This window comes from Podarcis melisellensis (genome assembly GCF_964234715.1).
Source record: "Podarcis melisellensis genome assembly, chromosome: 16".
Taxonomy (NCBI): domain Eukaryota; kingdom Metazoa; phylum Chordata; class Lepidosauria; order Squamata; family Lacertidae; genus Podarcis; species Podarcis melisellensis.
Window position 1 is genome coordinate 17758257 of NC_138533.1, and position 22264 is coordinate 17780520.

A 22264-nucleotide genomic window follows, 5' to 3' on the forward strand; every position below is an offset into this window, starting at 1 on the left:
TATTACATGTGTACTCAGCACAGCTATGGTTTTGTTTGGCTGCCCCACCTCAGATGTTCACCAAGCTACAAAGGCACAAGGCAAGAGCAGCTGCTGAATAAGCCAAACCTTGGGGAAGGGGGAAAAGCAAGCCATGGTACGTTCAATGGTCTGTTTGAAAACTTGTGGCTAACTCATGGTTTGTTAAACAAACCTCGGCTTAGTGTTACATGCCAATCAGGCCAGTCTGCAAACTCAGGTTGCATGAAACGCAGGTACTTACCCAACATCCTGTAATCTTCTCGTGCCTTGTTAGCTCGTACAAATGCCTGGATTTTGATTACGGCCTTGACCTGTCGAGGGATGTCAAAAGAGGGAAAGTGGTTGGAATGCGGGAGCAGGGAAGGGATACGAAAACATCCTGGTGGCAAACAGCAGTTGCAAAATCACAGTGGGTATATTTATTATTTGTTTAATGCATTTAGAGCCCAACTTTTTCCCAAGTGGGGATTCAAGGCAGCTTTCAGCATTTAAAAACATTATTATAAAATACTCATCTAGCATCTTCGTTATGCACTTGTGGTGCCGGGTGAAAACATTCTTCTTCAACCAGGCCTTGGGCTGATGAATATTCCATGGCCTTTTAAATGTGTTTGTGGGAGGAGGGATTATTGGTTTCATTCTTGTTTTTAATGATGTATTTTGTGGCTTTATTCTGTATTTTTATGCTGTGAACCGCCCTGAGATCTTTGGATGAAGGGCAGTATACAAAATTTTAAAAATAATAAAACAACAAACAACAACAACTACTACTACTATAATAACGACTATACCACCACTAACTATCTTGGAGCACCTGGTTGACCACGGCTAAAAATGGGTTTGGTGTGACCCAGCAAGGCAATTTTACGGTGCTGTTGTGCACAGGTGTGTGTGTGGGGAACACAACCTACTCACATTCTTCCTGAAGTAGGCCAACCTCTGTCGATATCGTCTGCGTATTCGCCACATCCGTACCCAGGCTTGAATCTGAACACAACAGCAGGAACAGCACAGGTGTGCGAAGACCATTTCTGGATGACGAGTCAAAGAAAAAGAAAGGCAACACCCTCCCTCTCCAAAGTATCTCTCCCCTTAACCTGATTTATTTTGTTAACAAATAAACATGGACAGGCATGCAACTGATCTGGTGGTTTATCGTTTGTTTCATGGCCCATACTGGTGCTGGTGACAGCGAAAGGTGGGCTTTAAAGATAGGAATAAAATAAATACCTTGATGACAGCACCTGTGTTCTTCTGGAAATGCCGCAGCCTTTCCAGGTAACGCCTCCGTTGCTGGTACCCACGCCAATAAGCCTGTGAGGAGACAGCATGGGAACTGGTTTAGGGCGGAAAAGGCCCTGGATACAAACCTGGTCCCAGCCACTGCATGATGGCCTTAAGTCAAATTTGCTGCTCTAGCCCAATGCTACCTCCTTTAGGGGCAGCAGGCTCTGGGGGCTTCCTCCAGCCCAGGAACGCAAACCCAGGATCCAAACTGCCCCACCCCTGAGCTGCAGCTCTTCCCAGCTGTGATATTGGAGCATCTAACCTAAGGACCCCACTCCGCAAGGAGCAGATTCCTCCACATCTGGGCTGGCAGCCTCCCCCATAATACCCAGGATTTATGCACCTGTTACGAACGCTCAAAGGTGCTTCACGTAAATGTCGCAACAAGACACTGTACAACAGGGGTGGCTAACTTTTTCTGGTCTGAATGCCACCTGCAACCTGGTGGCTGCAGGTCATCTGCAGGTGTGGCCACCCCACACTCTCCTCACAGCCACAGGACAGTCTCTCCCCCCCAGTTGATTTGTCCAAAATGGCGACAGCTTAGCAAGCAGGCTTCGGAGCACTGCAGATTGCAGGACTGTAATTAGCATCAATTGTTACCCAGGGAAGTAAATTTTCCTTTTTTCACTTTTCTACTTTTAAACTTACCAACCTACTGAGATTCTATCAGCACCTTCTTATCTATGCTACGAGAAACACCTTGGGCAAGTTCTGCGAAATATCCTGGGCAGGCCGCCAGCCGCTAGCTATTAACCGCCAGCTCCCTTTTATACTTTGCTCCTGGAATTCCTGGCAGTCACCACACAGAGAAACTCTTAAATTGAACAAACTGAGGAGAGGACATGATCGCCCCCCTCCCCAAGTAACAGATGAATGCCCACTTCCCCGGTCGTCAGACCAATCTTGCATCACTTTGCCCTCATCTAATTTTCCTTTTGGCCCACCCAAACTAGTGGGGTATCGAGGCAGCAAATTTTGCTCAGAGATCCAGAGCAGGCCCCCAGACTGAAGGTCAGCCACCCTTGCGCCTGTCAGTTAATTCCCATGTTCCTGAGTCAGACTTCTTGTCCATAGAGCCCAGTAATTGGCTGTGCTGACTGACGAAGACTCTCCAGTGCAGAGGAGGGCCTTCACAACCCCTCCGACCTGAACCTTTAAATAATAACAATATTGATAAGCACTAGAAATTGAGCCCAGGGCATTCTGCATGCCAAGCAGGTGCTCTGCTCCTGAGCCTTATCATTGCCCCCACAGCACAGGTGTGAACTCAAGGCAGAGATGAGATTCAAAGGTGGGGTTTCTAATTATTTGCTACACCCACATCAGCCGCCTCATAACAGGGGAAGAACAACTTTAAAGTATGATGTATGCCTGCAGCAAGAATTTCTTTGGTCAGGGAATGGAAGACATGATGGGGCTTCAACCTCCTGTTGGGGTGCAAGAATATGTGGGCTCTGGCTACTGCAGAGAAAATAATTTACAAATCATGCCTTTCTATGGGCAAGGAAAACCTGGAACATTTCTACGCCATTTGGTGGGATTTCATTTCTTCTGTGTCAAATTCAGATATACAAAAACTCTTTTCTTCCACCAAATTGTGAAATTTGACTTTTGTTGTATTTTGCTTCTTTTATTTTTCTGCATTATTTTCTCTCTGGCTTTTTTCCCAGAAAATGCAAACATCTGTACTGCACCTATGCCTTGTGCGTAGCTTTGATTATATAAAATCAAAAGTACAAAAAGCATAAATTAAAACCTTTACTATTATCTGAAAAATATGCAACATAAAGCTATCAAAATTACAGATTTAAATATTTTTTCGGGGGGGGGGGGGACGGGACACAATGAAAAGGACAATTCTTAAAAGTCTAGGTTCAGGGCAGCTGTGTTCTCCTACCTGGATCTTGAGAGCGGCTGGCACCTGCTTGCACCACAAGCTCCGCCGGGTTGCAAACTCCTGCCGGGCCAGGAAGCCCCTCATCCGGGCCTGCAGCTTCACAACCAGCAAGGTGCTCGATTCCCACAGACGCTCCCGATCGTGGGCAGCTGTGACCCGGGCAACAGTGGACTGTAGGCACAGAGAGAAGATCATCATAAGAGCTTGGTTGCTGAATCAGGCCAAAGGGGCCCCATCTGGTCGAGCCCTCTGCTCTGAATCAGATGCGCCCCAATGAGAAGCCTGCTCTCCCAGCACTTGGTATTCAGAGCTAGACTGCCCCTGGACATGGAGGTTCTGCTTTCCCTGTAGAGGCCAACTGGATTGGACCAAAGGCTCCTGCAGTTTATTTAGCATTACACACACACACACACACACACACACACACACAACCAAACTTACAGATTGCTAGTAGGTCAAATCAGAATAGTCATTAAGCAACTCCCTTCAGAAGGTTGCTATGGGGCTGGAGGGTGGGGCAAGGCAGCTGAAACCAGCACCTCCTGATGGCAAACCCAGACACCCCCAAAACAGCTCTCATCCCTCACAGTTGTCCTTCTGGCAGCAGCTCCCTTTTGAGTTCGAGGGTGGGGTACGGCAGGTGGGAAAAGCTGCCCCACCCGAGTGGCCAATACAGAGCCTCTCACTCCTCCGTTCTGCTTCCTAGCTCACAGGTACAAAGAGAGAGACCTGGATTTCCTCCCGGCTGAGATGCTCCGCATTGAGGGCACAGGGGCGAGGCGGGTCCCAGGAGCCTTCAAAGGTCTGCAGGCTGAAGTAATACTCTGCCCCATCCTTCAGCTTGTGCCGAACCCAAGGTAGTTTGGAGTTTCCTGCAGGTTACATTTTTAAAAAACGAAAAGAAAGTTAGAATTAAAGACCCCCACAGAGACACTGTTGTAAGAAAGTGCAAGTTTTCAAATCCTTGAATTTGAGGGTTAATGACAAAAAAAATGTGGGTGGGGAGTGACACACACCTGTGGCTTTTTTGGAGGCCATGAGAGCACTCAGCTGGGCCTGGTAGGAGGCAGCACACTCCATCGCCACACCACAGATAGAGACGTCCGGATTGCGCAGGACCCTGACTGTCTGTGCCGCGTTCCCTTCCTTGATGGCTTGATTGATGGCAGCAGTGCCAAGAGCCACTGTGGGACAGATGGCAAAGGCAAAAGATTTTGAAGCATTGGTCCAGATTCACCCCGCAGGGACTAGAAACCTGACTACTTCAATGTACTTATTTAAAACATTTTTAAATCACACTTCATAAAAAGATCCAGGGTAGTGTACAAGCAGGACCCAACTCTCCCCACCGGTGATTGCAAGAAACTGGTATTCTGAGGCGTACAGCAGGGGTAGGGAAAATTTTTTGCTCCAAGCACATACTTCTCTTTGCAGCTTCAGTATCGTGGTTAGCTTTGGAGACGCCCTCCTGGATTTCTTCCCACCACAGCAAAGCTCCGGTGTCCCCTGCCATCTAAGGTAGGAAAGATAAAAATGATCACAGAATTGTCTCTCGGAGGAAACACGGGTCAAATATGCACTTGACTCTGAAGTTCGCTGGACACCCACTACTCTCTCTCAACCCTGTGTACCTCACAGGACTGTTGCAAGAATAAAATAGGAGAGGGAAGAACACAAGCACACACACACACTTCAGGAAGCCAAGCTCACGCCACCATGACTGCTGTGACAGGCCAACCCCATCAGGCCTCCTCTCCCTTGACTGTTACCTGGGAGCAGTCATTCCATCAGTGGAAGAGATAGAAAACAGAGCTCATTCCATCACCTTTACTGAAAGCCCAGCCCAGCTGCATCAAACACCTCCTGCCCCTGAACTATGCCAGCTGGTCATTATAAGATCAACTCTTTAAGAACTGGTGCCTGAGTTTGATTCCCCCCCCCCCTTCCCTCTCTGTCATTTTCCATTGTGTGTTGCTTTTTTTAAGATTGTAAGCCTGCAGGGGCAGGGATTGTCTACTTTCAATTGATTGTTAAGCCAGCCATTCTGGAAGCCTTCTTGGTTGAAGAGAAGGGTTACAGCCGCTCTAAATAAATAATAATTCAGAGATGCAAGTAGCAAGGCAAGACTTAGAGATGGAATTGCAAACATGCACAGCACCAGTCAAAACATACTGGAATAGAACAAAAAACTTCCTAACCCCCAGCCCATGCCAGTTTATTCAGTCTAGTTTATGTGAATTCATAAACACACATTCTGAAGCTGTAATAGTCTCCATCAGGCTTCCGGAAACGAACTTCTGCAATGAAGTCTCACAGTTCTGGAGAGCCAGAGAATTCTGTAAGAAGTTAGTGTGGTTGCCTACCCCACCACCCTGGAACCTGAACTTCATTCTCCTCTTCCTTCCTCTCCTACCTGGGCCTTCTGCTTCCGCATGCGGGTCAAAACATCATGGTAACGCTTAGCAATGGGGAGCGTCACATCGCAGAGGCCGGAAGAAGGAAGCAGCAGGGCTCTGAGGGTTTTCTCTGGGCTGCTCTGCTCCAGAGCCTCGTTAATCAGTCGAACAGCAAGGATTTCTGGGGAAGAAAAGGAGATTTCAGGAGAACGTCTTGACCAAGCTCAGTTCAAAGATGGAGTAGTCTATAGGCCTACATTTGACGTATTAAGCTCTGATCTTTGGGCTTTCAATGTGCTTTTCCAAGCCCTTTAAACTTGTCCCAGAGGACTTCCACCAGCACCACCCATGGAATCTCTGGGTCTCCAGATGTTGCTAGACTGCAATCCTTTGGCTGTGTCTGAGTTGAGAGAAAGCAGCCAGTGTACATAATTTGGAGGTGGTGGCAGTGGGGAAACTGGGGTTAAGCTGGGTGCTGTATGGAAAGCCTCTGAGGGTCGGGTTTAGGAACACAGGAAGCTGCCTAATGCTGAGGCAGACCATCAGTTGTCCATACTGGGCTCACCTGCATGCCACTCTAAACCACTGGAACTATGGTTTGAATGTGAACACACAACATGCTGGTGTACACCGCTGAAATCATGGGTGCTGTGCTCTAAGCCTGCTCCTGCTGAGAAACAAGCCATGATTTGGCTTCGCATTACATCCAAAAGAGGGCTTGTGATTCAGAGAGAAACCATGGGGCCAGGTTCAGATGCTGTGCTAAGTCAGACCACGGCTTCGCTTTCGCTAGCAGCAGAGTGCCCGGGGTTTCAGCAGCATGTACTACTTTGCTGTGCATTCTCATTTAAACCATAGGTTAGCTTGCCTACATTTTAGTCTAACTACGGTTTAGAGTGTCATGCAAACCTGGCCACTGACTGTCAATGGCTTTCCATGGATTCAGGCAGGAGTCTTTTCCCAGCTAAACCTGAAGATACTGGGGATTGAACCTGGGACCGTCTGTACGCAAAGCAGATGCTCTACCACTGAGCTGCAGACCTTCCCTAAAGGGCCTCCAGTGCCTGTTTCACATTCACATCACTAAAAACAGAACTGAAAATGTTTTGAAAAGTGAAAGGTGACTTACTATTATTTTCTTCTTGGGCTGAGGCATTCACACTATTCACTGAAGCCTGGATGTCGTTCCAGCTCAGGAAGTCAAACTTTGTGTCCCAAGATCGGTGCTTCCATTGTGACAAGTCGTCAAAATAACTGAGAAATTAAAAACAAAAAAGCAAGATGTCGTCTTTGCATCACCCCTTTTAGAAAAAAAAGCAGCTATTCCCCAGGTTTGTGCACATGGCAGGTAGTTTATAGGATGCGATTCTTTGAAGGTGCCGAAAGGAATATTGGGCATATCACTTTCAAGCTGCCTTGTTGTTTTTAAGGACAAGTTTCTGGTTGTAAAATTACAACTTACATAATTATAATGATGATATTTATTAATACCCCAAGTCTCATGGCAGCTTGCAGATAAAATAACAGCTAAATAACATGTACATTAAAGCCAGCATAAAACAGAGAAAAATCTATAACACATTCATATTTTTCAAAAGGCAGGATTAAAACATCCCACCCACTCAAGGAGGCCACAGATAATTACAAGTCAAAGGCCTGAGGGAAATTACAAGCCAAAGGCCTGAGGGAAAGTAAATGTTTCTGCCTGGTACATAAAGGTTAAGTAATGATGGCACCAGGTAAGCCTCCCTGGGGAGAACATTCCACAAATGGGAAGCCACCACTGAAGATTTGCTCTTGTTTTTCCACTCTCCTGACCTCCCATGGAGAGGGCACAAGGAGAAGGGCCCCAGTTGATAGTGCTTGAGAGCAGAAGAATCAATTTATACGAATCAGTCACTGATTTAAACTCACCAAGATGAAAAAGCCAATTGAAATCAGTGACTTAAATAAGAATTTCCACATTCTGAAATTTGGAAAACATATGACACAAGCATTCGGACTAATATAGCAACTGGACAAAGTAGCAACAAGATGCAGCAGGGGGCAGCCAAACAGAATGTTTATAGACAAAACGTAGAAACTGAATGCCAACCCATATGCCTTCTGTTGCCTCTTACTGACCCATTTCATATGCAGTACTAACCCACACCATGGAAACACACAAGTTTCCAGAGAGGAGACTGAAGCCGTTTTACTCCATTTCCTTCCTGCTGTGCTACCTGGGGCTAAACCACGGTTTGGCTCAGTGTGTTGTCTGAACTGGGGCTCGTGGTTTGTTTCACTTCAGTCAAACCATGAGCTCAGTAAAGATGTGTTCTGATTTGGATAGTGGTTGATAGATCTATGCTTTATTAACCATGGCAGCTAAGAATAAAACCTCTATGCTCAAAGTACCTTTGAGTATCAGAGTCTTAGTGACAGATTGTGCTGGCTAAGATATTAAAAGGCCTGCAGATCTTCGGATCAGCCTGTGACTGTCTGTACCTCAAGATCTACAGAGCAACAATTTCCAGAGTGGTTTAACAGTCATCTGCTATTAAGATGAATGTATTGCCAAAAATGTTGTTTTTGTTTCAAACTTTGCAGATTGTGGACAAAATGGAGTGTTTGGGGAAGTGGCAGAGAGATATCTCTAAATTTGTCTGGCAGGGCAAAAAGCCCAGAATTAAGTTCAAGATATTAACTGATGCTAAAGAAAGAGGGGGCTTTGCCCTGCCAGACTTAAAGTTGTACTATGAATCAGCAGCTTTCTGCTGGTTGAAGGACTGGCTGCTTCTTGAAAACACGGATGTTTTAGATTTGGAAGGATTTAACAATGCTTTTGGATGGCATGCATACTTGTGGTATGACAAGGTTAAAATACATAAGGCTTTCAAGAACCATGTTGTCAGAAAAGCAGTGTTTAATGTCTGGACAAAATATAAAGACTTACTGGAAAATAAAACCCCAAGGTGGTTATCACCAATGGAGGCTAAGGCCCCGAAAAGGCTTAATATGGAGGTCAAATGGCCGAAATATTGGGAAATAATAGAAAAAGATGGAGATAACTGGAGGTTGCAGAGTATGGAGAAAATAAAAGACAAAGTGCGAGATTGGTTACATTACGCTCAGATTAAAGAAGTTTTTAAGTTGGACAAAAAGATAGGATTCCAGGTGGAAAAATCAAAGTTAGAAACAGAACTGTTAGAACCCAGTTCTAAGGTACTTTCAAGAATGTATAACTTGCTGCTAAAATGGAACACACAGGATGAAACGGTCAAGTCAGCTATGATAAAATGGGCACAGGACATAGGGTACAATATCATGTTTGCTGACTGGGAAAAGTTATGGACCACCGGTCTGAGATTTACGGCATGTAATGCCTTGAAAGAAAATATTATGAAAATGATATACAGGTGGTACATGACCCCAGTCAAGCTTGCAAAGATATACCATTTGTCTGATAATAAATGTTGGAAGTGTAAAGAAGCTGAAGGAACATTCTTTTACCTCTGGTGGACGTGCCCTAGAGTGAAGGCTTTCTGGCAAATGATATATAATGAGTTGAAAAAGGTATTAAAGCATACCTTCCCTAAGAAACCAGAGGCCTTTCTTTTAGGCATTGTCGGCCAGAGGGTGCAAAAGAAGGACCGAACCTTTTTTATGTATGCCACAACAGCAGCAAGGATACTCATTGCTAAATGCTGGAAAACTCAAGATTTGCCCACACTGGAAAAATGGCAGATGCAACTGATGGACTATATGGAATTGGCGGAAATGACTGGCAGAATCCGAGACCTGGGAGAAGAACTGGTGGAGGAGGACTGGAAGAAATTTAAGGACTATTTACAAAAACATTGCAAATTGTATGAATGTTAAGAAAGATGTAAGATTAGCAATAACACGGTTCCAACAAATTAGTTTTAAGGAATATGAATTTAAATGCAATTAGAAGGAAAGACAAATTTTGGATAAATAGTATGTCAAAACTAAGTCTTCAAAAGGGTGATCTAAATTTTCTAAAATTTGAGACTTAATATTGGAAAATTATATTACAGGAATTGAAACAAGCTAATAAATTGCTGGCAAAGTTTAAGAGTTTGGAATGCAGGAACAAGAGCTGTGAGGAAGTCCAATGATGAGAATGAAATGTGGATATTGGAAAATTCTATGTTATTTTGTATGTTTTTTATTGCTTAAACAAAATTTTAATAAATATTATTATAAAAAAAATAATAACAGTCAATCCCTCTTCCCAGAGAATTATGGGAATTGAAGCTCTTTGAGGGGAACTCTCAGCACCCTTAACAGACTAAAGCTCCCAGAATTCTTTGGGGGAAGCCAAGGCTGTTTAAAGTGGTATCAGAGTGCTGAGCGTGACAGAGAAGAGATTTTGGGGGAAGTGGGTTTACCGCTGCGCATTGCTCTCCTCTATCTCTGACAGGCCCAAAGCAGGGCTGACCAAGCTCCTCCAGAAGCTGGAGGCGTCTCCGTCCTTCAGGGCTTGGTTGACCAGCGCCACTGCCGAAAGCATCTCCACAGCAACAAACAGCTCCTCTTGAACCAGATTCCCCTGCAGAAAAAAAGGAGATTCACAAAGGATTAAATGCAATAGTTTTTTGTGGATTTTTTTAAAAAAATACTATGTGTTTCCTGAAATTGTTTGGCGGAGGGATCTTTCAGAAAAGGGAGCTACCTGGGAAACTCAGGGCGCAATGGTCTCAGGGCTCCTGGGCTTTAGGAAGTTAAGGGGGATCCACCAGGGAAATGAGCAAGCTGCTTTTATCTTGGGTGGGAGAAGGCTAATGGAAGCTAGCCCTGCTTTTCCCAGCAATTTATGAGCAGCCTGGATTGCAGAGTGCACTGGCTCAGAGCCTTAAAAAAATAAATTACTGTATTTTTCCGTGTATTGGACGAGGTTTTTTGACTCAAAAATCACATAAAAAAACTGGGGTTGTCCAATACATGGATAGTAGCATGGCCGGGGGTGGGGGGGTGGAAGCACCACACCGCCAGCCAGCTCTTTGGCGGGAGCACCAATTCACCCAATGCTGCTGCACATGGGAAGCACTCCCTGAATCGTTTCCCGTGCGTGGCGGCATCGAGGGAGGTTGTGCTCTTGCAAACCGGATGAGTGGAGGGAGCGCAAATTCACCTGATGCCGCTGCGCGTGGGAAACGATCTAGGGAGTGTTTCCTGCTTGCAGCTGCGTGGGGTGAGAGGCTCAACAACTTTGGGCCATCTCCTCTCCTTTTCTTTAAATTTAGTCCCCCAAAATGGGGGTGTGTGTGTCTTATACAAGGGGGCATCTTATAGACGGAAAAGTATGATAATCACTTTGGCACATGCCAGGGCTCTTTCCCATTTGGGCCGAAAGCATCAGTGGGAGGGTGGTAGCAGCCATTACCGGACAGCAAAACTCAACTAATAGCAATAGTAATAATAATAATAATAATAATAATAATAATAATAATACCACCTTTATTGTCATTGTACAACCTGTGTACAATGAAATTAAATGAGCCTCCCTCCCCTCCCCAAAACACTCAATCTCTTATCAAACAACACACCACCTCGCAAGACAATTTCGCTATGTTATTTTCCTTTCAACAGCCTAACAGCCCACGGATAGAAGCTATTTTTTAGTCTGTTGGTACGGCTGATTATACTTCTATATTTCATGCCCGAGGGTAGAAATTAAAGAGGTGATGGCCGGGGTGTGAGTCATCCCTGATAAATTTTCTCGCTCTCCTAAGGCAAAGATCCCTTGCAATGTCATCTAGGGACAGCCCATGTTATCATGTGCTGTATTCACCACCCTCTGTAGAGACTTTCTGTCCGTGGCTGTCAGGCCAGCATACCATGCTGTGATACAATATGAAAGGACACTTTCTATTGTGGACTTGCATGGGCTGATTTCAACTGCAGGGCTGTTGTGCAAGGAAAGGCCCCTGGTGTTTTACTCACCTGCGGGTGCTGCCGCTGAAGGGCAGACAGCTCTCGCTGATAGAGCCCCGCGGCAAAGAGGAAGACATCCGGCAGCTGAGCCTCGGGGTCTGCCAGGGAGCGCACCGTCTCCTCTGCTACCCCTTTCCGAATGGAGGCGTTGATTCGGCTCACGGCCTGTGTCACTGTGTGTTAGTAGGGTGAGATAAGAACATAAGAATGCCAGGACTGTTAAAACAGAAAGAGGTCAAACCATTGCAAGAGGTGTTGAAATTTTGGAAGGTTGGATAGTTGCAATGGAATGGTATCAGGGGTCGGATGCACATTTTTATTCTTATTTATTTATGATTATTACTTTGTCACAATTAAAAAAACTTTAAAAACACAACTTAAATTGGGTACAACCATATGAGTCTTGAAATGATCCTCACTGAAATCTAAACATTGAAAATATATGGAGCAAATTTCTCCCCCCTCTTCATATTCTTCCAGTGGAACTTTGCATCTTCTCTATCTGCAATTTCTAACATATTTTTCTGACACTAACCTGGCACAGGTAAAGTAATGGCTTTGCAGGTCCTCTCTTAATGCACCCCTTGTGATCAAAAGTGCCTTGTGAAGAGACAGTTTCAAGCAGTTGTCAAAGGGGCCAAACAGATGGTATGGATAACCAAGAATTGCAATGATAGCAGAAAGATTATTCAAGCTGCACAGCCAATAATTCTGTCCACTTCCTGCCATAATGAGTACAGTACTGGTCAGCTCCTGGGGGTATGTTGCAACTCTCTAGCACGCGATGTTCATGGTTACTTGTATTCTGGCAAATCTCTGCAGTACCCAATAAACTTTTAAGTAATTTTTAAAAAAAGACCACCAGGAGAACCTACTCAATCAGGCCAAGGGCCCATCCTGCTCAGTACGTGACTCACAAAGGTGAGTTCAGATCTCTGGTAATGCATCTCAACCTGGTGCTTGACGACAAAATCTGCTCCTAAGTGGGTAGTAAAACCAGGGGGGCTGATGAGCGCACAGCATCCCACAACTAGGCTGCCACCCATGGTAAACACAGGGTATATTGGGTTCTTGAGCCATCCACCAACCACAGCTCAGCCATAGAGTATCCCCCTTCCATGCATAACAACCCCACAGGCCTAAGGTTCATCACCACCCCATTCCTAAACAAATGAATACACTAATAATTATTCTGCATGTTACAAATAAAGTATAGGCCAGACAGCAAGTTCCCCCAGGAATGAATGGTTTCTGGCAATTTCCCAAGTGACACATATCAGTCATTTGAAGCACAACACACCAAAGAATTCTGAATATGCCTAAACCCCCAGGGTTCACTCCCTAGCCCTCAGTCCTAAGGGCAGATCTTCACTCACCAGCACGTTCTTGATCTCCTCTCTCGTTGGCGACGTAAAGCCCAGCTTGGATTTCCTCTTGCTCAAGCAAGTCCGCGAAGCCCAGCTCCTGAGAAAATGGGCAAAAGGATGGCTTAAATGCAAGCTAATAGGGAGCTGGAAAGAACAAGATTGGCTGGGGAATCTCACTGCAACTGGACAGCTTAAGGCACTGCATGGAAGCCCAATGGTAGTCTGGCCTCTGCAGCGGAGCCAGAATTGTAATGAAAAAAGGCTCTTCTGGAGTACAAACAACTGGGGACTTTAGCTCAAATGTTGTGCTAAGATAGCCTTTGCCAACCTGGTGCCCTCCAGAGGTTTCCCATCAGCCCCAGGTAGCCCAAAACCTCTGGAGAGCACCAGCTTGGCAAAGGCTATCTTAGCACAACATTTGAGCTAAAGTCCCCAGTTGTTTGTACTCCAGAAAGGGCTTCTTCCCTGAATGTGGAGAAGGAGCCTGCAAACATCTTTAGAGATGTGTCCAGAGCAAGATTGCTTCTGTCCTTGGGAACTGTCAGTCAACTTCTTTGTACATAGCCAGAGGCCTTTACAATATATCAGATACAGAATTTGCAAAGCGTTACATGAATTAAAGGAGAAACTTGTTATGGAAAGTCACAGGACCACTGTTAATAATCACGTATACCAGGAATAACAAAACACTGAATTAGAATCGATAATACTTTATAAATCCTGTCTTGGGAATTGTGGCCAATCAGCTGGGGGGGGGGGCAAATAGTTCTGATTCACAACTGCCCTTCTTCTCCTCCTCCTCCTTTCCACCAAACCAAATGAGCCTTACCAGAACCTTCTGCTCCCGGTCAGTGCTCAGCTGATCCAAGTACCAGTCCGCATTCTCTCGCCGCAGGTTCCTCAAAGCCAGGGCAGGATCCTGCAAAGCGCAGTACAACCCCTGGGGATCCTGTTCCTCAAGGGCATCGTCCACCAGCTCCAGAGCACCTTTCGCTATATGTTTTCAGAAAATAAAAAGTAATCGCGAAGAGTGCTTATGTATCGAAAAGCAAATCGCTTCTCCCTCTTCTCAGGGGCATAGCGCAGTGGTACAGCACCTACCCTGCACTGATGCTTAATCCCCCCCCCCCGGGGGGCGCGCGCGGGGACCTCCTCTTTATAGGGTCTTTGCAGTGCTAAAAAAAAAAAGACCCCTACAAGTGGCTGCCTCTCAGAATACAGGCAGTGGGCTACGTTATTTTATTATTAATTTATTTACAGCTATTAGCCCATAAAATATGTACAAACATAAAACATAAAAGCACAGAAGCACAAAAACCGGTACATCTAACAACAGAAGGGGAACACCACGATGCAAGGCTGGTCATTGAACAGTGACAGTAGTGGCTTGGGGCCCGGAAAGATCCAAGGGACGGTTCACAGAAAAAGAAGAACTGGAGACGAGGTCCGTCATGCACTCTCATCATGACTGTCCGATTAGTTTTTGTTGTTGTTGTTGTAATTTTTTGGTGGTTTTTGTGTGTGAGATAACCGCATTCAGGAATCTCGCCACCTGCAGAGTTACAGAAGGATCTGTATCCTGCATGAGCAGTGCGGCATGTGACTCAACAGGCCTGCCAACCAAGCGCAGTAAAGCAGGACCCAGGAATTTAGTCCTAGCTATGCTATGTAATGGGACGCGGGTGGTGCTGTGGGTAAAAGCCTCAGCGCCTAGGGCTTGCCGATTGAAAGGTCGGCGGTTCGAATCCCTGCAGCGGGGTGCGCTCCCGTTGCTCGGTCCCAGCGCCTGCCAACCTAGCAGTTCGAAAGCACCCCCGGGTGCAAGTAGATAAATAGGGACCGCTTACTGGCGGGAAGGTAAACGGCGTTTCCGAGTGCTGCGCTGGCTCGCCAGATGCAGCTTTGTCACGCTGGCCACGTGACCCGGAAGTGTCTTCGGACAGCGCTGGCTCCCGGCCTCTTAAGTGAGATGGGCGCACAACCCTAGAGTCTGTCAAGACTGGCCCGTACGGGCAGGGGTACCTTTACCTTTACTATGCTATGTAAGGGACAGTTGAACATTATATGAGGAAGAGATTCAACTGTTTTCCCGTCACACTCGCATAGCGGAGACATCAAACCCTTGGAAAATCTGTAGCTCAACAGGTTCGATGGAAAAACATTGAAGCTTGCACGAATAAATGCAAGTCGGTGTGGTGTAGATGAAAGAGATGACATGTATGATGGAAGGCCAAGTGGTGGGGTTATTCCGTGATACCTGGGAGAGCAGACACCCCCACCCCTGGAGAGGTTGTGTTGATTTTCAATGTCTGCTAATCTTTGCTCGATAAGGCTTTTGGCTGAGCGTAGGTTCATCTTTAAGGAGTCCGCTGGGGAAATTCCGATGCTCAAAAGTTTGGCATGGATTTTTCCTACCCACGGGTTAACAAAGTCATCCCGCCAGAGGCACTGAAAGAGGTAATGGTCGGGAAGCCTATGCCAGCTGGACAGCCAACAGCCAAAGACTTGCTTCCAGATGACCGTCTCCAATGATGCAATCCTTAACTCTAGATGTATGGCTGCATTGCTCACACACATGGGGAGTTTCAGGAGGCGACGGAGAAACTGATTCTGCAATGTCCCCAGCGATGTTAAATTGGACCCTGGGGCCCAGAGCCGGGCAGCATAACAGAGGGTGGAAACCACTTTTGCGTGGTACACCTTCAATGCAGAAGGGATGTGGGAGGCTCCGTCGGCCGCAAAAAATTGGAGTAGAGTGTAAAGTATTGTTTTCCCTTTGTTCAGTAAATACTGTATCTGTGGCTTCCAGCTTAGGTTATAGTGGAAAAAGACTCCCAGGTATTTAAATTTGAAAACCTGTTCTAATTGGACACCATCTAACTTCCAGCTGTAAGTTTTCCGAGACCTGGTAAAGACCAGTACTTTTGATTTTCCATGATTAATTGTCAGGTGGTTGAGTTTGCAGTAAGCCGCAAAAATCTTTAGAGCTCTGCATAAACCGACTCTAGAGTAGGAAAGGATCGCTGCATCGTCAGCATATAAGAGCAGAGGGCAGCGAAAATCAGCTAGGCGGGGGGCATGAATGTTGGCTTGAGACTCACTCAGAAAGAGCTTCATGTCGCTAATAAACAAGTTGAAGAGGAGTGGGGCCAAAATGCCAAAGGGTTACGTTCCAGGTCATCACACACGGAAGGCCATTTCCCCCTCTTCCGGTGCTGAACATGGCTCGTGTGTGTGGTCATGCGGGCATCAACTGCATGCAAATTGAGAGCTGCCTGTACAGGCCTTTGAGTACAATAAAACTTCACCTGTCATTACACAGATATGGGTCCAAATTTGGGACATGGCAGAAGCTGGCAGAGAAAGTGGATAGAGAAAAAGGTTTTCTCCCTCTGTCATAAGACTAGAACTCATGCACATCCAACAAAGCTGAATGCTGGAAGATTCAGGACAGACAAAGTTTTTCTTTTCTTCCCACGGTGCAGTTAATCTATGGAACTCGCTCCTGCAGGATGGTCACCAGCTTGGACAGCTTTAAAAGTGGATTAGTCAAATTCACGGAGAAGAAAGGGTATCAATGGTGACTAGCCACAATGGCTCGGCCTCCATGATTTGGGGTCTCAACAATAGTTGGGGAAGGATGGGGAACCTGCAACCGCCCCAAGGTCAAGGCTGCTGGGGAATTGTGGTCCAAAAACACCCCAAAGGCAAGATATCAGAATCTTATCTTTAATTTCACTCCTTTATTGTGAATAGCATTTTATAGAGGTATAAATAACTGTAACTATGAAAAGAGGAAAAGTATTCTCTAATTTTTTTCCCTTGGTTATATGTATTTTCTTTTTCCTTTGTATTTTCTTTTGTTGTAAATATGTATGTTTTCTAATTTGTACTTAATAAAAATTTAAAAAAATTAAAAACAAAAACACCCCAAAGGCCACAGGTGAGCCAATGCTGCTTTAGGGCAAATCATGTAAGCGCCATATCTAGACTGAACTGCTGAACTCCAAAGAGGTCACCCTGAGTAGGGCAGAGAGGCTGCCGTTCTGCTTACCATTTGCGTTGTTGATGCTGCCTTGTATCTCGGCCTGGGTCAGGCACCGATCATAAATATCTTCACCATCGGTGATTTCTTGTAGAGGCTGAGTGTGCGGAAGAAAAAGGCAACACTTTTGGTTTCCATCTGTTGCCCTCCAGACTGTGCTGGCTGGGGCTGATGGGAGTTGTAGTCCCAAACATCTGGAGAGCCCTAGATTGGCAAAGTCTGTTTTAAGAGCATCTCTTCTAGCCAAGCATTCTGTGGGGCTCTAAATTGTGGACGTTGATTGAATAGATAGATAGATGATAGATAGATAGATAGATAGATAGATAGATAGATAGATAGATAGATAGATGATAGATAGATAGTATATAGAGATATTTTTATGATATTGTAAACAGCTCAGAGATTTCTTCAAAATATGGAGGGGTATACAAATGACCTAAATAAAACCACCACCACCACTTCCACCACTACATTTATCCGAAATGCATCAGTGTGACCACCTCCACCTCAGACAACCTTTGCTTACCTGGTTCTTCCCATTCTTGGCTTTCTCTGCCTTGGCCAGGTAGAGAACTTCCTGGTAAATGGCCCCGAAGCCCTCCCGAAGGCTGGAGAGCATGGCACTGGGGTTGTGCAAGGCCAGGACGGTCTCCTCCACAACCCCCTTCTCCACTGCTTTGTTGATGGCCAGGACTGCGGCGTGGACTAGGGGGTGGGAATAAGAAAGGCAAAGTCCAGTGTTAGGCAGCAAAGACACAAACGCCAAACGCCCTCTGCCCCACAGTGACATAGCACAGTTTCCATCTTGGAACCTGCTTAAAAAAAACAAAATATGAAAACAAGACAAACAATAAAGAAACAAAGAACAGCTGCTGTGTGGAGCTCATTATTGCAGTTGGAATAGAATAATCAGGAGGTTCAGTGCACTTTTGCAGACACTCCCACAGGATGGGGAAAGCTATGTACCTTAAATGTGTGATGTAGATGTGGCCTAATATGGTGGCCACATGAGGGAGCCAGCAGTAAATCACACCAAGCAAGCTGGGGTTAATTCTTTATTGGCAAAACAGGATTTACACATGGGTGTCAGGCCTAATGAGCACAGCAACTCAGGTCTTGTTCCCATGAAGCAGTTGCCGAGGCCAAAGCTCCCCATCTCCCCACAGTTGACTAATTCTTGTCTCCAGGGTGTTTCCCAAGCAACTGGGAGACTTTGTCTACATTCTTGCCTTTGCTCCTCCCACCTCATGCCTCCCCTGGTTCTGGGAGATCAGAGGGAGGGGAGCTTGTTGCAGCAGGAGGGGGAGACACCCATGCCTCTTCACCAGCCTGACCCACCTCTGCCTCTTAGCCTCTCTCCTCTCCAGTCTCCACTCTTGCCTCCAATTCTGGACTCATCTCTGCCACAGCCTCTTCCTGCTCACTAAACCCTGTCACCTCTTCAGCTTCCGACACCTCCTTCCAGACTTCTCCCTCTGATCACTTATCACCGTCCCATCACCAATCCCCGGGCTCTGAGCCGCCTTCTTTTGGGGTTCCCCAGCTGGTTCCTCCCACTATTCCTCTGCATCCAACCAGTCCATTATATCTGGCTATCCCTCTGGGCCACCTGTTCTTTTCTTGATTTCTTCCCTGCTGGTTCAGAGGAACAATTTGTTCCTTGCATTTTCTGGCACAGGGCAATGGGAACTCAGCTGGGTTAGACCAAAGGTTCATCTTGCCCAGTATCCTGTTTTCAACAGCGCTTGGCAGCTTGCCTCTAAGAAGCCCGCAAGCAGGGCATGAAGGCAGGAGCTCTCCCTGGCACTTGGTACAGAGAGATATACTGCCCCTGAACATGGCCATTCCATTGGGTTCTCACAAATGGCCTCTCCTCCTCCACAAATGTTATCTACCTGCAGCCTCGTCCACCGAGAGCTCGTTAGCAAGGATCCCACCAATCTTGCTGAAGGATGGAAGCTGCAGACCATATTTCTCCAGCTCACGTTTCATGTGGTTTATTTCCTCCTCTAGGACAGGGAAAGAGAAAAAGTTCATTACGTCGTACTCAATTAGCAGCAGCCACAAAGAGCACAATGCTTGGGCTGGGATTTCCAGGTGAACAGAGAACAAACACAGGGTCAGAGGCTTTCTTCCATCTGCTCCATAACACACAAACTGTGAGCAAGGGAAACACCCAGCTCTCTTCCTTACCTGTGAATTTGACTTTCCCATACAAATCCTGGATCTGGGGAGCCAGCCCAAGTTTAAAGAGGTATAAACTAGGAGGGAAGACACACAAAAAATCTGGATTTGCTTGTGCACACACAAAGGACCCAAGAGACTCCAAAACATGCTGACAGCAAAAAAGAGATGGGAAAAAAGAACCAACTTCCACTACTCTTGAGGAGCCACTCCCTCTTGTGAGAGGGAGAACAGTCAGAATTCCAGCTCCCGTACAAAGGTTGTCCCCTCCTTACCTCAAAGCATGAATACAATACACCACACGAGGCATGTTCTTTTTATCATAGATATCTGTTGTTTCAGGGTGAAAGATCTGTTGAAAAACAGAAGTGGAATTTCAAAATATTAACTTCAGAACACCCATCAAGGAAATGCCTTTTTTATTAGGGCAACCAATTCGGACACCATGGAAGCTTGATGAAGAGCTCTGGAGGACTCAAAAGGCTGCACTTTATTTTTGCTAATATTTAGTGTCAGGGGTTCAGGGAGAGAGGCGCAGATGAGGGAGGAGACTGAGAGCGAGGGGGAAGGATCCCAGGGCGACGAGGAAGAGGATGACAATGACTCAAGGGTTTCCATGAGTCTTTCCAGTGAATCGGAGGATTCCCAAAAGGGAGCGCCCCTGGTCAGGCCAAGGGGAGCCACAGGGGGGAGTAGTCAGGAGCAGGGCAGCAGCGGGGGAACCCCCAGTGGGAGTTGGAGATCGGGACCGGCTTCTCCGCCGGAACGGAGTGAAGGGGGTGGAGCTACCAGTGTGTCAGACGGAGCAGAGCAGGAAGCAGAGAGGGGAAGGAGATCGGGGCAAGACGTCCTGCCGGAAGGGGCGGAGAGTAGTACCGGGAGCAGCGTAACTGTCGAAAGGAAGGTCAGAAGCAGCGTACGCGCGCCAAGTTCAAATGTGGAGGCGCGCGGAAGTGAGGAGAGCCCGGAGGAGGAGCCTGGTCCCAAAGCGAGAAGGAGGGGGGAGCAGGCGTCAAGAGGATTCAGCCTCTGGGGAATCCCGGAGGGAGGGAACCCAGGGGGGCAGAAAGACCCTGCGGAAAAGGAAGGAGAGGAAGAGGTGGTCCAGCACAAGCCTCTTAAACTGGTGTAGAGGCGGGACTGATTCAGAGGGGACTTCAGCGGTCTAAGCCTAACAGACGTGGGGCCACGCGCCTCGGATGTGAAGCTAACAATGTTCTTCAATAAAAGCTTCTGTATATAAGCTGGACTCGGCTTTGGTCTCTTGTGAGCTGGGACCTTGGGTGGCCCTGACATTTAGGTTGGCGTAAATTTAAAAAACACTGAGCTAGTATAGATTTTGGAATTATTTCATAGGGCCCAACCCAGGTACTATTCACAGGAGTAATATGGGGGTGAGGAACTGGTTCCAGCCAGAGAACCAAATCCTTATCTCTGCCGACATCCTATGAGTCAAGTTTGACAGATGGGCTGGGTGCATCTTGACCTGCCCAACACCTGATGTCATATATGTACAGCAGGTGTAGCTCAGGTGGGCGTGACTTGGCCAAAATTGCCCACCTCTTGGGCCAAATGTGGAGACTAACCAGAACGTAAGAATTGGGCCAATGGCCCATCTAGTCCAGCATCCTATTCTCTATAGTCCAGCCAACCAGATGCCCCAATGGGAAACCCATGCACAAGAGCCCTCTCCCCTACAGTGGTTTCCTGAAACTGGTATTTGGAAGCATTTACAGTATCCGACTATGGATGTATGATTTCATAACATCATACATGCATAAAGTAGAATATTCCACGCTGACACCAAAAATAAACTGTGGAGGCAGAGCATAGCCATCCTGGCTAGTAACCATTGGTAGCTTTTCCTCCATGTATTTGTCTAATCCTCTTTTAAAGCCATCTAGGTTGATTGCCATCACTGTCGCACAACGGTAAAGTAATCGACGCAGAGTCTTTTTTATAAACAGGATGAAACTTTACTGAAGAAAATAAACTTGTTCAGAAACAGCATAGTTAAAGAGCATACATAGAGGCACAGTCTTAGTCATTTATTATAGTCCTGGAGCCACTCTGTCTGCCTTAGCTTTTCATAGCAACAACAGCACTATTCCACAGACTACTCCATACACAATCCATACAGCTCTCTGACTGAGGCCCATGGAGAGACGGGCTACTTTTATAGGGAGAATGAGTCATCACCTGAGTCACAGTGACTTAGCAGTTTGCTGTTAGGAGGCTTAGGCTTGAATGACTGTGTAGGCCTTGTAGGCCTTACTGCTTCTTTTGCTCTCAAGAACCTTTGTCTCATGACAATCCCTGCCTCCTGTGGGAGCGAGTTTCATAGGAGGAGGACTGTCTTTTATCTGCCTTGCATCTTCCAACATTCAGAGTCATTGGATGCTCATGAGTCCTAGTGTTACACGACAGAGGGACAAAACTTATCTCTATCCATGGCATGTGTAATTTTATAAACTTCTGTCATGTTGGGCTTGTGGGCTGGAGCTTCCCAGCTGCTGGATTAACGCAATATTTCTAGGTACCAAGAGACTAGAAGGTGAATCCATTACCGTGGGCAATCCTATGTGGCTCATGGCATCCCGCCAGCGATTGATGTTGTCCGTGTGTCGGAAGTGCAGCCCGCAGGCCTAGAATGAAGGAAAGAAGAAGCACTTCATTCGGGGCAGCCTGAGAACCAAAACCCAGGGCCATCTCTCTGCACTTTACTGTGTGCAGTGTTAGAAACTCAGCTATATAATCTAATTGCCAAATGGCGCCTTAAACCTAGGCTGTGGTCGCCACAATGGAATACCTAAGGACCATTCCCCTCCCCCTGACTTGTTATTATTAATATTATTTATTATTATTTCAATTTCTATACCGCTTTATATTTTAAAGAACAAATCTCAAAGCTGTTTATAACACATTAAAGCATCAAATAAAACAATCCAGAATAAAACTAATTCAAGCTTCAAGGAAAATGTTCCAAATCTTTCTGTAAGTGGCATTTTGCTTTCCCCAGTTGCCAGCCTGGCATCCAGAGATCTCCACATGGTCACATTTGGACCCGTGCAAGTCACGAAACATGCCTGGCACCTGGCTAATTTTGATCACTGACTCCATGGTA

The 22264-nt window shown here is 46.3% G+C and overlaps 1 protein-coding gene across 3 annotated transcripts in view; it reads right to left on the reverse strand.

Moving 5' to 3' along the window:
- The window catches only part of IQGAP3 (IQ motif containing GTPase activating protein 3), a 42340-nt gene that overhangs the window by 15054 nt on the left and 5022 nt on the right, over positions 1 to 22264 (reverse strand). For 2 of the 3 annotated variants that reach the window (XM_081892205.1, XM_081892206.1), the window contains 19 exons: positions 21708 to 21785; positions 19416 to 19492; positions 19150 to 19217; positions 18852 to 18965; positions 17483 to 17661; positions 16966 to 17053; positions 13741 to 13904; positions 12921 to 13008; positions 11554 to 11717; positions 9999 to 10159; positions 6734 to 6858; positions 5622 to 5785; positions 4631 to 4721; positions 4225 to 4392; positions 3938 to 4080; positions 3209 to 3379; positions 1252 to 1335; positions 937 to 1008; positions 263 to 332 (listed from right to left, as the gene is read on the reverse strand). In XM_081892205.1, the coding sequence (XP_081748331.1) occupies positions 263 to 332; positions 937 to 1008; positions 1252 to 1335; positions 3209 to 3379; positions 3938 to 4080; positions 4225 to 4392; positions 4631 to 4721; positions 5622 to 5785; positions 6734 to 6858; positions 9999 to 10159; positions 11554 to 11717; positions 12921 to 13008; positions 13741 to 13904; positions 16966 to 17053; positions 17483 to 17661; positions 18852 to 18965; positions 19150 to 19217; positions 19416 to 19492; positions 21708 to 21785 (2269 nt within the window). Of the gene's footprint in view, positions 1 to 262; positions 333 to 936; positions 1009 to 1251; positions 1336 to 3208; positions 3380 to 3937; positions 4081 to 4224; positions 4393 to 4630; positions 4722 to 5621; positions 5786 to 6733; positions 6859 to 9998; positions 10160 to 11553; positions 11718 to 12920; positions 13009 to 13740; positions 13905 to 16965; positions 17054 to 17482; positions 17662 to 18851; positions 18966 to 19149; positions 19218 to 19415; positions 19493 to 21166; positions 21279 to 21707; positions 21786 to 22264 lie in introns of those variants that run through there. The other variant, XM_081892207.1, reaches the window with a different exon arrangement.